The sequence below is a fragment of the Rhamphochromis sp. 'chilingali' genome (genome assembly GCF_963969265.1).
Source record: "Rhamphochromis sp. 'chilingali' genome assembly, chromosome: 2".
In the NCBI taxonomy this organism is placed as follows: Eukaryota; Metazoa; Chordata; class Actinopteri; order Cichliformes; family Cichlidae; genus Rhamphochromis; species Rhamphochromis sp. 'chilingali'.
This window is the reverse complement of record NC_137930.1, coordinates 28,400,830-28,414,014: the sequence shown is the minus strand read 5'-3', so window position 1 is coordinate 28,414,014 and position 13,185 is coordinate 28,400,830. Positions and strand designations below refer to the sequence as shown.

The 13,185-nt window shown below is 39.0% G+C and overlaps 1 protein-coding gene across 1 annotated transcript; it reads left to right on the top strand.

The window, feature by feature from the left end:
- The first annotated feature begins 564 nt into the window (after positions 1–564).
- urm1 (ubiquitin related modifier 1) lies at positions 565–10,411 on the top strand. The gene is made up of 5 exons (XM_080876108.1): positions 565–622; positions 3,466–3,536; positions 7,811–7,892; positions 9,631–9,679; positions 10,242–10,411. The coding sequence occupies exons 1-5, from the start codon at positions 588–590 to the stop codon at positions 10,308–10,310; spliced, it is 306 nt and encodes a 101-aa protein (XP_080732234.1). The 5' UTR covers positions 565–587; the 3' UTR covers positions 10,311–10,411.
- Positions 10,412–13,185: the final 2,774 nt, after the last annotated feature.

Below are 13,185 nucleotides of genomic sequence, written 5' to 3'. Positions count from 1 at the left end.
AGTGTGTGGCACAGTGGCATTACATGGAAAGGGTGCCTTCCTACTTCCCTCCACCACTCCTCCCAGTACTGCCATGCAGAATTCATGAGTTGGATCACACCCATATTTAAACTCAGCCTTCATTTACGTCCAAGGTAGACGCCTGTAAGATATTTTAAGTCTGACTTGCAAGGTTGTGACTTGAGCTCTTTGACAAAATGTGTCCACAGACAGACATATCTACACAAGAACTCAAAACCGCTTCTTATCATTACATCAAGTAAAAGTAACCGATTTAATTGTTCACAAACAAGTAAATTAATAAAACCAGTAACCTAGTAACTTTTAATGGAATTCAAATAAATGTTTGTATAGTTTACTTACAGTCTGCATATGAATCCATATTTTAGTGGTTTGTTTAATAAATAATAAATATGTTTGTTTCCAACGCAATAATAATAATAATAATGATAATAATAATAATGTATGATTTAAACAGATTGACGGTTACGTCTCCACGTGATTTGACAGAAAACGATAATAATTTGCCGCTTCCAAATACGTCATTTCCGACTTCCCCTCCAATACTTCCTGCATGTGCCGACAATATGGCAGCGTCCATAGCGATTCATCTGGAGTTTGGGTAAGCGACTATCGAGTGTGTGTGTTCGTCTCTGAGTTACACAGACAGAGCCTCGCTGTTAGCTTAAGACGGTTATCGTGTGAACAGGGAGAAAACGCTCTCAGCTGCACAACTGAAAACTGCTATAGCGGAAAGTCCTGCCAGCCGACTGCCTCCTCCACTGCTTGATACTCGTTTACTCAGCACGGAGTCTTTCCCAACGTTGTACCAAAAAGTAATTTCCGGTATTCCAAAAAAAAAGTTTGCTGGAATTTAAATGGTTATGGATGACTTTTTGCCTATAATCTGTAAAAAAAAATATGTCAATGTGACATATCGCTCATGAATGATATCAATTAAACATGAGCTTGAGAGAGCGTTTCTGTCACAAGGACGAAGCTGCAGTCAGTTTTTTTTTAAACAAATAGACTTTCATTTGATCTTTTTTTTGAAATCCGGGTAGGAAGTCTCATTGAAATTAAAATGTATTATTTTTTTAAGATGAATCTGGCCAAGAGGGCAGCAGACATCGCAATAAAGATAACATAACAGTTCTCTAAACATTAGTGACCAAAAAGGACTACCGGTAGATCGATGTAGGTACAATTGCAGTCATAAAAATACTTGCAAAACATTTCTTTGTTTTATCTTTATTTTATATGTAACGAATTCATATATCCTGTTCATTACAGTCTATATAGAAACATTGTAAATCACTTTTTGGCAGATGATGGTACTAGACTGACAAACTCGGTAAGTAAGATTAATCTAGAGTGCTGAGTATAAGGTAACCAGTAGAAGTACTATCAACGACTACTGTGAACCTCAGACTTTGGCTAGAGTCAGAATTGCTTGAGAAAATAAGGATTTGAGACTAGCTGTCCTAGACTGATACAAGTGCAAACTGAAAGAAAGCAATATCAAATCTAAGCACACGTAATGTGATTTTCTATGATGCAAAGAGATGACAAATTTAAGGAAACCCCCTAAACTACAGTCTAACGATCTGATGGCTCTGCTACACAGTGGCAGTTTCACTTACAGGGTCCTTGCAAATAACTGTCAAGTTCTGATTGCTTGCCTTCATCCACTGACAATACATTTGCAACCTGATGGCAGTATGTCTTTGGACTCTGGGAGGAAGCTGGAATACCAAGAGAGAACATGTGCACGCATGGGTAAAACATAGAAAGTTAAATTACATCTGAACCTGGCTTTCTGTGAGGCAATGGTGAAAAAAGAGAAAATACTGCCATGAAGCTGTATTGCATCACTAGCCACAAAAAAATGTAACAAAATGTAATGCAATGAAAATGGTCAACCTACAAAGGGCTTAATTCAAAGACAATGTGAAAATCAAAGTGATTAAAAATAACTTAAAATGGTCATTTGTATGGCTCCCACATGCTTGTGTGCATACCTGACAACATTGGGGCATGCTCCTAATGAGATGATGGTGAGACGATAGTGTCTGAGGGTATCTCCTCCCAGATCTGGACCAGAGCATTGCTGAGCTCCTGGACATGGTGATGGAACATAGTGTCCTCAAGGTGTTCTGTTGGATTTAGGCCAGGCGAGCGTGGGGGCTGGTCAGTGGTATCAATTCCTTCATCCTCAAAGAACTGCCTTCATATGCTCACCACATGAGGCCAGGCATTGTTGTGCACCAGCAGAAACTCAGGACCTACTGCATCAGTGTTGGGTCTGACACTGGATCCAAAGGTTTTATGCTAATATCTAATGGCTGTCAGGCTGCCTAGCGTGTAGAAGTCTTTGGGTCCTTCCATGGATATGCCTCCCCAGACCATCACTGACACACAAGTAAACTAGTCAATGCTACAGGCGGCATAATGTATTGCATGGCTTGTCTAGACCCTTTCATGTCTGTCAGATGTGCACAGGGTGAATCCGCTCTCATCTGCGAAGAGCACAGGGCCCAATATAGGGTGTCAGACCATCGGACTACCCTCATGAAGTCTGTCTCTGACTAAAGAAGCATAAACAGTCTCATCAGTGGCCTGGTGGAGGTCATGTTGCAGGGTACTGGCAGTCCTTTCTATGTTCCTCCTTGCACAAATGACCAGATATGTGTTAAGGACCTTCTATGGCCTTGTCCAGCTCTCCTAGAGTAACTGCCTGAATCCTGGAATCTCCTCCATGATCTTGGGACTGGGCTGAGAGACCGGGCAAACATTCTGGCAGTGGCATGTATTGATGTGCCAACCTGGAGGAGTTGGACTACCTGGGTAACCTCTGTAGGGTTCAGGTATCATCTCAACACTACTAGTAGTGACAATGACCCAAATGTAAAAGTAGTAAACAAACAGTCTGAAAAGATGAAGAGGAACACCAAAGCTGGGGAAACTGATTAGCAATTTTATTTTAGTAGGTAATTCAGACACGGGCCTAAGTTGGCAGCATAACCTTTAAAGCAGAAAAACAAAGAAATTGTATAGATAATATACACAGTTCACAAGTAATGTTGTTTCATAGACCTGTGGAGGTTACATAAGATTTATGTCCTCTCCACTGAGGGGTGACGGTGTCACTGTGTCTGATTTTATTGGCTCTACAATCACTATCAATCTGCCAGAGACTGCAAAAAAAGTACCCTACATAATAATTAAACTGCATTAGATGTAATCATCTATTTCTACACTATGTTTTGTAGTCTTTTGTTTTACCTATTAAAATAATGTTTTTCTCCCCAAGTCCTTTCTGTTCTACCTTCTCTAACTATGTTGTTATAATTATTTTAAATGTGATTGTAATTGTATAAGTTATAAATGCCTAGCTTTGGTAGTTATTCGATGAAGTGCCACACACACATTCTTTATTTGCATATCTGCTCTTTCTTTGTATAGAGGAGGAGCAGAGCTGCTATTTAATGGTGTGAAGAAGCATCACGTGACTCTTCCAAGCCAGTCAGAACCTTGTAAGTATCACCAGTCCCCTGTTTGTACACGTCAAAATTAGAGCCTAAAAGACTTCCACTGTTTGCATCAGTGTCTATTAAACCTTAAGGACCATACCATTGTTTCTGAGTTCTGACAAATCAAAGAAAGCTGCTAGTACCCAATATGTGTTCATGATGGTACATTTATATATACAGCACAGCTTGACTGTTGAAGAAAAAACTGTACACTTATCAGTCTTTGTTTTGATGAGTGGTCTGCAGGTCCTCTGTCTAGCAGTGCACAGATGCACTGCCTTGGTTTGTTAACAGCAGGCAATTTGTAATCCTGTGCATGTGTTAATGAGAACTTTTTAATGTGCAAAAATGTCTAATATTTGCTTTGGAAAGGATAGGCAGGGATTTAAAGAGATGATTATTTGATTATTTCTACATTGCAAGTTTTGTACCTCTGGCTCCAAACAGATTGGATTAATACAGGTCATTCAGCCTAGAAGAAAGGAAAACCTGCTTTCAGCTGGACTTTTTCCTCCCCAGAAAATCAACTTAGGACCAGGGTCATTGAGGAAAATGAGTATATTAAAAATATGGCTTCTTAGAGGTTAAAATGAGTAGTAAATTTATTGAAAACATATGTGTGCGTGTCACAGAAACGGCGGACAAACCAGAGAAATATGTGTCTTTGGTATTTGTTTAAACAAAGGGTGTTCATCCATGGTCCTGACGTTACCACGACAACAAAAAGACAAAAGTTGACCAGAACAGGGAATGTCAGCTTCATGTGACCTTGCTGTGCCAGCTGACCCCTGTGTGTGTGTGTGTGTGTGTGTGTGTGTGTGTGTGTGTGTGTGTGTGTGTGTGTGTGTGTGTGTGAGTGAGAGAGAAAGAAAGAGGTGATGTTTTGCTTTATAGCATAGCTCTGGGTTTTAAAGACACAGGTGTACACACATTCTGACAGAACACTACTCGCCTCTGTTCTCGTGATGTTAGGCGTAGCTTCACTCAGTAGGTTTGCTGATCCTGGAAATGTTGCTACAAACCAGCAGACGTCTGAGTGTGTGCGTGAGAGTGCGTGTGGGTTCAGAGAGGGTGCGATTGGGACAGATATAATGGGTTCTGAATCCTTCGTATTTCTTTTTTGACCCCAGCCGGTGATTGATGACCCTCAACTGAAAAACCCCACCCCCTCTCTTTCTCTATCTCACCCTCTCTCACGCAACAAAACCCCCATAGTCTAAGGACCACGCCATTTTTGCCCGTCACATCAGCAAAAAGATGGATAGCTCATCCCACTCGCACGATTGTCGTAATTGCACAAAGGCAGAAAAGCAAAAAATTAAAAAAGACCGGCACCAAAGGAAAGGAAAAAGCAGCAATGGTTTTAAATCGACATCAAAATGGCGCCCTTTCTCTCCCCTCCCTCTGTGTCTGCTTTTCGCCCACGCAACGCCGCAATCCCAGGATGCATTACGAGCTTGTGACGCACTTTCTCTCTGCCTTGTCTGTTTGGTCCCTCATTTTCTTTTCCCCTCTACCTGGACCGTAAAGCCTGAACCTCGAAGCTTCTCCGCAACCTCCATCTTTTCCTTTTTCATCTCCCAACCTAATTTCTATACATTGTCTCTTAACTGTAAAGCACTGCATCCATATAAGTCTTTCTTTTGGGTTCAGGCTGGGGTTGATTTATATTTGTAGGCCTGTGTAACATTTTACAAGAAATCGATTGAAAAGGCAGTGCCTGATGTTTCCTCTTAAAAATAAATAAATAAAAAAAAGCGCTTAATTGATTAAAGTCTGAATTATCACTAATCTGTATATTGAGCTAAAGCAACCCTGCTTTATTTTCTATGTGAAACTTTTAGTATGTTTGCCTGTTTGTTTAAAGACTGGAATATAAAAGAAGAGGCAAAAAATGTGAAGTGAAAGAGGGGGAAGAGTGCTTTTATGAGTGTATGTGTGGGTGAGAAAGAGAGAGATGCAGAAAGAGAGAGCCAAAGAAAAAAGTAAATGGCTGAGAGGATGAAAGCGTGAATAAGAGGTAATGGTGGGGAAAAATACTAATAGTCAAAGGCAGGCAGGAGTGTAAAGAAAGGAGTCACCACAAAGAAGGAGTTATGACTGCTGTAGTGATTAGTTCTGTTTTTAGCCCCACAGAGGTGCAGGTCAATATTCCCTGCCTTGTACATTTTGTGTGTGTGTGTGTGTGTGTGCACATGTTGCAAAGGGGGAGCTATTTCTTTTTTTATATGAAGTCCTGCAACCACAGAGAACTAGCTCTGTCATTATACTACTGAGTTGGCAGACAGCTCTACAATTAACCTGCACACAGGCTTGAAACTGCACGTGCCTGACCTCACTCCCAAAGATCTTATGCATCACGTTTTATGCCTTTGCAAATCTCAATGTTTTAATGTATTTATATATATGTTAGTGTTATTTTTTATGTGTTACTTTATTCAGTCACTGTTGTTTAATCTTGATTTTATGAAAGAATAATTAAACCCTGAACTCTTTTTGTCATATAGTAGCACATGAGCCCCATTGCAATGCCTGTCTCTGTGTAATCTCTTACCCTGGATCCTGCTAAATGCTAACTGAAAGTGTGCATTATAAATGAGCAGAGTAATGCATTGAAAAAAGTAAAGCAAATCCAAATGTGCCTCCCTGTGATCGTTCAGTATTTTGCTTGCATTTTCTGAGTCTGTTTAATGTAAAGCCTGCAGCCTTTGTGCCGTGTTATTATGATTTTTAGCTCTGCCTTTGATCCGTCTGAACTCTCGGATCTCTGAGTGATTCATTGCCTACCTGGTACAGATTCTTCTCTTTACACCTGGCTTTGGAGGACTCAGTGTCATCCACTCATCCTCATATGTGCTGCCGCACTCCTCCTCGCTTTGGAGTATTTGTTCTTCCTCTGCACTGTTTATTTCTCTCCCTTTTTCCTTGTACATTTCCGTCCCCTCGTCTCCTCTGTTCATTCGCTCCTGTGTAAACTGGTCAAGGAGGCCATTTCTGCTTAGTTGATAGGGCGTCTGTGTGTATCATATGGCTACCAGCGATTGCAGATTGGCTCTGAATTGTTTTCACGATTCGACAACCCCAATGTACGTCAAGTAGACAGCTTTGATCGGACACACACAAACACGCAGACACATAACCAGAAAACACTCATAAGAAAAAACAATAAATTTCTGCGATTGTGTGCGTGTTTTACTTCTGTTGCAGTTTTGTGTGCTCACGTTAGATCAGTGCACCATATTTAAACGAACCCCAGCTAACGCCCAGACACCTTGAATCTTAACGTTAAAGAGAGCCATAACTCTAATATATATTCATTGTTATTCATTTAGCAGGGATTTACTCTAAAACCTCTCGTTGCCGTTGGCTTTTGGGGCCGTCATTAGCTCAGGCTTTTGTTGAGGGAAGGTCAATCTGATTGTTCAAGAGGTCAGACTCATAGAAAATTCAAGTAACGCTGATGTTCAAGCTCAGACATTGCATTTAATGTGTGACAGCAAAGTTGCTACTCTGAAAATCTGGTTTTGCGTTTGATTTTGTTTGTTTAGTACTTACAAAACAAATCACCTTAATTACAAAGTTTCAGATGAATTGATATTAGTCTTACATGATTTGAAAAAAATCTATGTATTTACATTTTTCCTTACTATTTTAATATAATGAAATAACACATTTCAGTTAATACAATGAAATTTCAGGCTTTAGATTGTCCATTTGATCATTTATACACTGAAATAATTTCTTTTATTTCTTTCTACCAAGGTGAAAAATGTTGCTCTTGGCCATTGACATCAGACAACCTTCCCCCATTTTCAGTGTCCTCTCCTTCCCCCCAACATACACATACACTCATAAATATACATGCACCTACACACACACACACACACACACACACACACACACTTCCTGTCCCTTCTGGTGCCTCTGTCGCGTCACATCGACCAGGGGGCTGGAATCATGCACCTTGACCCTTAACCCTTGATCTATGACCCCTGTCGTCTGCCTGTGTGTGTGTGTGTGTGTGTGTGTGTGTGTGTGTGTGTGCGCGCACATAAGACATAAATCTGTTTACACAGTCACACAGTGGGGACCTGCCTCTGTTTTGGGCACAAAAATAAGTCTTCAATATGTAAAGCATTGCATTTTAGTAAGCAGTCTCTCTTTAGTTTAAGTAAATATTAGTTATGGTTAGGCTTAGGGTAATTCTCCAGGACATGAATGCAAGTCAATGCAACGTCTTGTGAAGTCGTGTGTGTGTGTGTTTGTGTGTTTTCTAGGGGACATGAAGCAGCTGCTGGTCTGGATCCAAAGGAACCTGCTGAAGGAACGACCTGAGCTGTTCGTCCAAGGAGACTCTGTGTGAGTGCACTGGACACACCTGAAGTAGATATGTAATTCATTACATTACACTGTCATTTGAAAAAAAAAAAAAACAACAAACAAACTTTCAGACATGATCAGAATAACTCTACGGGAGCATTTTTGCATTTTGGGAACAGTGTGTAGGGGGGCTTTAAAAAAAAAAAAAATCTTTCCAGCAGCTAAAACTGCTGAAATGTTGAGGGGGGAGAGTCTAGCCTTCAGGTTGTAGGTTTCAGTAAGATGATTACCTGTGCACACGCATCACACATGCTTGTGTATTTGTGCTTGTATGCACACACGTGTTTGTGTGTGTGTGTGGATCGTGGGCTCACAGCAGCCTTATAGGATTGGCTGACTTTTACAGCTGCCTTTGTGCAGGACTATTTATAGCACCATCTAACCAGTGAATGGAGAAAAAGACGGGTTACCTATAAACCTTATAGAAGAGATGTGTGTTTGTGTGTGCTTTATGCTTGCAGCACACATTGTTTTCTGAGCAAACCATCATTAAGGTGCTGCTTCATTATCTTTTAAAATGCTCCATGGATCCTGTGTGTGTGATATAGTTTACAAGCTTCTCTTTTATTCTTTTGTTCTTTGTCAGCACAGCTTTGTTTTGGGTATGCATGCATGCTTTTGCAAATGTGTATTTGTTCTCGCAGGTTCCTCTCACAGAGCATCTAAGAGGTGGATAAAGGACAGATGATCACAGGCATTGTGACTTAGTTATCTCTTCAGTAAAGAAAAAAACCCACATTAGCATCTTTTATTAAAAGACAGTTGTCTGTAATCGTTCACAATTATGACAATTGTTTTAAATTTGTTTGTTGTTGTTATTTTTGGGGCCCTGATAATTTTCATTTACATTTTCTTTTTTTTTATATCCTCATTTTCTACCTTCTCTTATCACGTTCGGTTTTTGAGGAATTATGACAGATAATACTTGTAACAATAAGATCAATATGTAAAAATATTAATTACATATTTGTAAATAAATCACTTCAGATACACAGTATATTACATTAGCAGCAATAAGAACAGAAGCAAAGTGGGGGGGTTGTGAGTCACCATGGCTGTAACATGGAAATCTCACACATATCTCTGACATGTAATACTCAATAGTCATTTTATCATTTTAAGACTTAAAAATAATAATGATAAAAAGCTGATTTGATTGCTTCCTGTCTCTGCATAGATTTTGACGTTCGGCAGAATTCATCGCTTTTTAAATGTGTTGTCCGTGAATGATATTAGTAGAGTTTGTCAGCCTCTGTCAAAGAAATCCCCATACCATGCACCAACACAAATCTGTAGTTGACAATAGTTATTATTTTATTTTTTTTAAAATATGTACATATTTTAATAAACCTGTGTGTAAAACATTATAGTCGTTTTTTATAATTGTTATTACAGATTGAAATTTGGGAGGAAAAACATAAAAATCCCATAGTTTCGACTTCTGCTTTAAAGATTTTCATCTTTGTGCAATACTTTATTATATTTTTTATTTTAAATATTAGGATTTTTATCTCTTTTGTTTTTATTTTAGGTTTTTTTAGGTGTTTATTTATTAATGTATTTTTGTAGTAAATTGATGAAATGTTTGTGTACAGCATGTATGAAATGAGAGCGAGCTACCTGTTTCTACCTTTTACACGCGTGTGTGCCTGTGGTTGAATCTGCGTTGCCTTTGGGAGATACGTCTGACTGAAAATGGTGTTGTGTTTTCCCACAGGAGGCCTGGGATCCTGGTACTTATCAATGATGCAGACTGGGAACTGATGGTGAGCACTGGGAAGTTATGTTTACTGTCAGAGTGTGTGTGTGTGTGTGTGTGTGTGTGTGTGTGTGTGTGTGTGTGTGTGTGTGTGTGTGTGTGTGTGTGTGTGTGTTTCCTAACAATATGTAAAATTGTTTCTCGTGAATTTCACTGCATTTAATTTCAAATTATTTGAGATTACATATGCTTGCATCTTCAAAACTAAAAATGCAAAAAAAAGATGGGGGATGTGGAAAGTTGACTTGTTTGGTTGTTTGTTTTGTTTTTATTTTTTCAGTGTGTTAATGTTTCATATAATCAGGAAGAAGCTGCGGGGAAAGATTGTCCTTGGGGTCTCTTATCTGAACTCATATTTACATGAACACACAGCCTGAACACTACAGTTTAAATGAATTGATTCAATTACAAGACTCGGGATGGGATGTAAATGAAAAGTTTGGCATTGATTGGACCCCAGTGGGAACAGGAGCGATTCACACATTTATTTTAATAAACGCAGCTTTTTCTTCAGCGACTTGTGCAGATTTTTTGATTCTCAGTTATTTTGTGTGTTTTCTACACCTCAGGGGGAACTGGACTATCAACTACAAGACCAAGACAACGTTGTGTTTATTTCTACTCTTCATGGAGGATAAAAACATTTTTTTTTAAAAAGAAGAAGGCAAGGATTTTAAATGTTTCCTAACAGTTCAGCCTTTTCACAACATCATCTCTTCTTACTGCCCCACCACCACCACATCCCAGCATCACATCACCCTATTGGATGTTGCAGATGTGTCAACCTGCCCAGCGACAACTGAGAGGATTGATGATGTTTTATGGGAATGAGGAGAAATTCTCATATAGAAAGATGGAAACTGTTAGACTGGTGTAATGGGAAGCGATACAAATCCTGGTTGCACTGGCCATCTCCCAGGCACCAATATCAGTAATCTACACTTACTGGGTCTGCCTTCATCTCCATGCAGACGCTCTTCCTGCATGTCTGTCCTGAAGGTTAAAAATTAGCTGCAAATCACCACTTTAGGAAAAAAAAAACCCACACGTTACTCCCTCTTCCATTAGTGTTTCAGAGCAATGTATTAACATTTAATAAATGGTTTATTACACACTGACTGTGCTTTAAGTGTTTATAAATATGTAAACAATTAAAACCAACTCAAAGATATTTAATATGCTTACATATTTGTTATGTTGCTGTCAATAATGTGTTCATATACAAACAGCCAGTTACATGTTTGTTTGTATTTGACAAGTCTATTACTTCCTAAAAACGTATTTGTATCCCCTTGAGAGCATTTTTTAATCTCATGTAAACCTTTTATGAAATGTTTTTCCTCAATGTATTTTGCCCAAAATGTCTAAAAAAAAAAAAAGGTTAATTTTTTTTCCTTTTTTTTACATTTTTTTTTACAATTTCATTGTCTTTAAAATTGTCCTTCGTTTTAATATATACATCTATTTGTACCACAGTTTCTGTCACATTTTTTCTGCTACTCCCCCCCCCCCCCCCCCCCCCCCCCCCCGTTTCAACATTCAGTTTTTCAGGATTTTTATTTATTTTTTTTATTTATTTATTTTGGCTTGTTTTTTGGGGGGTGAGGGGTTCTAAACCTAGACGACAGAAAAATGCTACCAAAAAACTAAAGTAAAGAAGACGTTCTTTATATAAATTTGTACACTATCACAGCTGTCGTTTTAAATTTACAAATACCGCATAAATCGCTAGAAATTACCTTTTTTCCCGTAGCGATCGACCTCGTATCATAAATCAAGTCACCGTGTGTTTAGGCAATTAATATCGCACCTTTTTCTATTTGTGTTATTTGTATAATTTTTTGTTACAAATTCCAAAAGCACAATGTGTCTTACTACTTCTGCCAATTGCAAAATCTCCCTCCTCCAGCGGAGTCCATTTTTTGGCTGCAAGGTGGTATCACGCACAGGGGCCGCCTATCCAAATGTTTAACACAGTGAGGGTTTTACATCACGCTTCGATAATCCCTGATGATAGCTTATACGTGATCGATTTGAGACCAGCTCGTGTGTTCCCAGCGCATTTTTAGGCTGATTAGACTACACTTTGGTTATATGAAGGTAAAATCTCTCCCAACTCATGGAGAATATTCATAAGAAGGGGATGGGGGTGTGTGCGTGTAACATATATGTTTGTGTGTGTGTGGTGAAGGTGGTGGGTGGGGTGTGAACTACAGCACCACTGCGGGAGGTCGAGGTCTAGCCTCCGGGCTGCCCTCCCTTGAACGCCCGGGGCGACCTAAAACCTTTTCGCGGTTGTGGAGTCCGATTTGCAACGGGAAACTAGCCTATAATGGCCGGCAGAAAGGAAATGCTAATGAGGCTGTGAGGGGGTTAGAGAGGAGAAAACGTTGCACTGTGTCAGCTAGTGCTGGCCGAGGATGATGTACTCAGCAATGTGTGTGTGTGTGCAAAGAGAGACAGGGGTTTAATGTGAGGAGACAAACAGAGCTTGTTGCTCGAATAAATCATTTGTCTTTAAATATCAAGGATATGTAAAGTTGTGGAGATAAATTCTGGTTATCTTTGGCTGGTTAGTTAAATCTGGTTTGTAGCTACTTTGATATGTGGATTATGAGTGCATCCGGTGAAAAACACCTGAGGTTTGGAGAGCTACCTGGGCCTACATTTCTGTATATAGGTAAGTGTGCACAGTGACTAGCTCACTGTGGAGGATGCTGCTGCTGCACGGTGGGAGAGTCGACCTGGCTTCACAGCTCTGGTTATAACAGTGGAAATAAAAAGCTGAAGCTCTCTCTCTTTCTCAGGTAAACACCTACTTAGTAAACAATGGCGAACAAACATAAAAGCCTTATTTACGCGATTGTTCATTTTACATCAACCTGACAACATGGTTAAAAAAATTATATTTTGAAAATAATATACGAATTTTTGCCATATTTTTTCCTCTTGCTTTTCTCTTTTCTTTCGCTTTGTAAATGTCAAGCTAATACTTTGTTTTCTATGTAGTTTTATCGCATGTAAGTTTATATTGTGATGAAAAAAAAAAGAAACAAAATTTGCTCTATTTTTTGATTACACCATAGAGAGAAAGCGGGAATACACATTTCACTTAAGCCAATCAAAACTTACTTCATCGTCTTCGAAATTTAAAAAAATAAAATAAAATAAAAAGAAGGCATTAGAGTCTATCGCCACGTTATAATACTAAGTCGCTTACCACCACAATAGCAAAACACTAAGTCTATGGATTGCTAATAAAATAGTTTTTTTTCTTTTCGTTTTTTTACATGAGTAATTGTTACTGGTTTACTGTTCGAAGACATTACACCAGCCACTCTGTTTTAAAATGATTATTTTAGAGTGTTTTGTAAAATAGATAGTAATAAATTACAATAAAAACGCTCTCTCAATATGTCAAGCAGGAGAACATACTTGTCCTCTGTATGTCCCCTGCGTTGGACACAGAAGCGTTTATATAAGAGCAAACATGATGCACTAATCCCCTGGAAT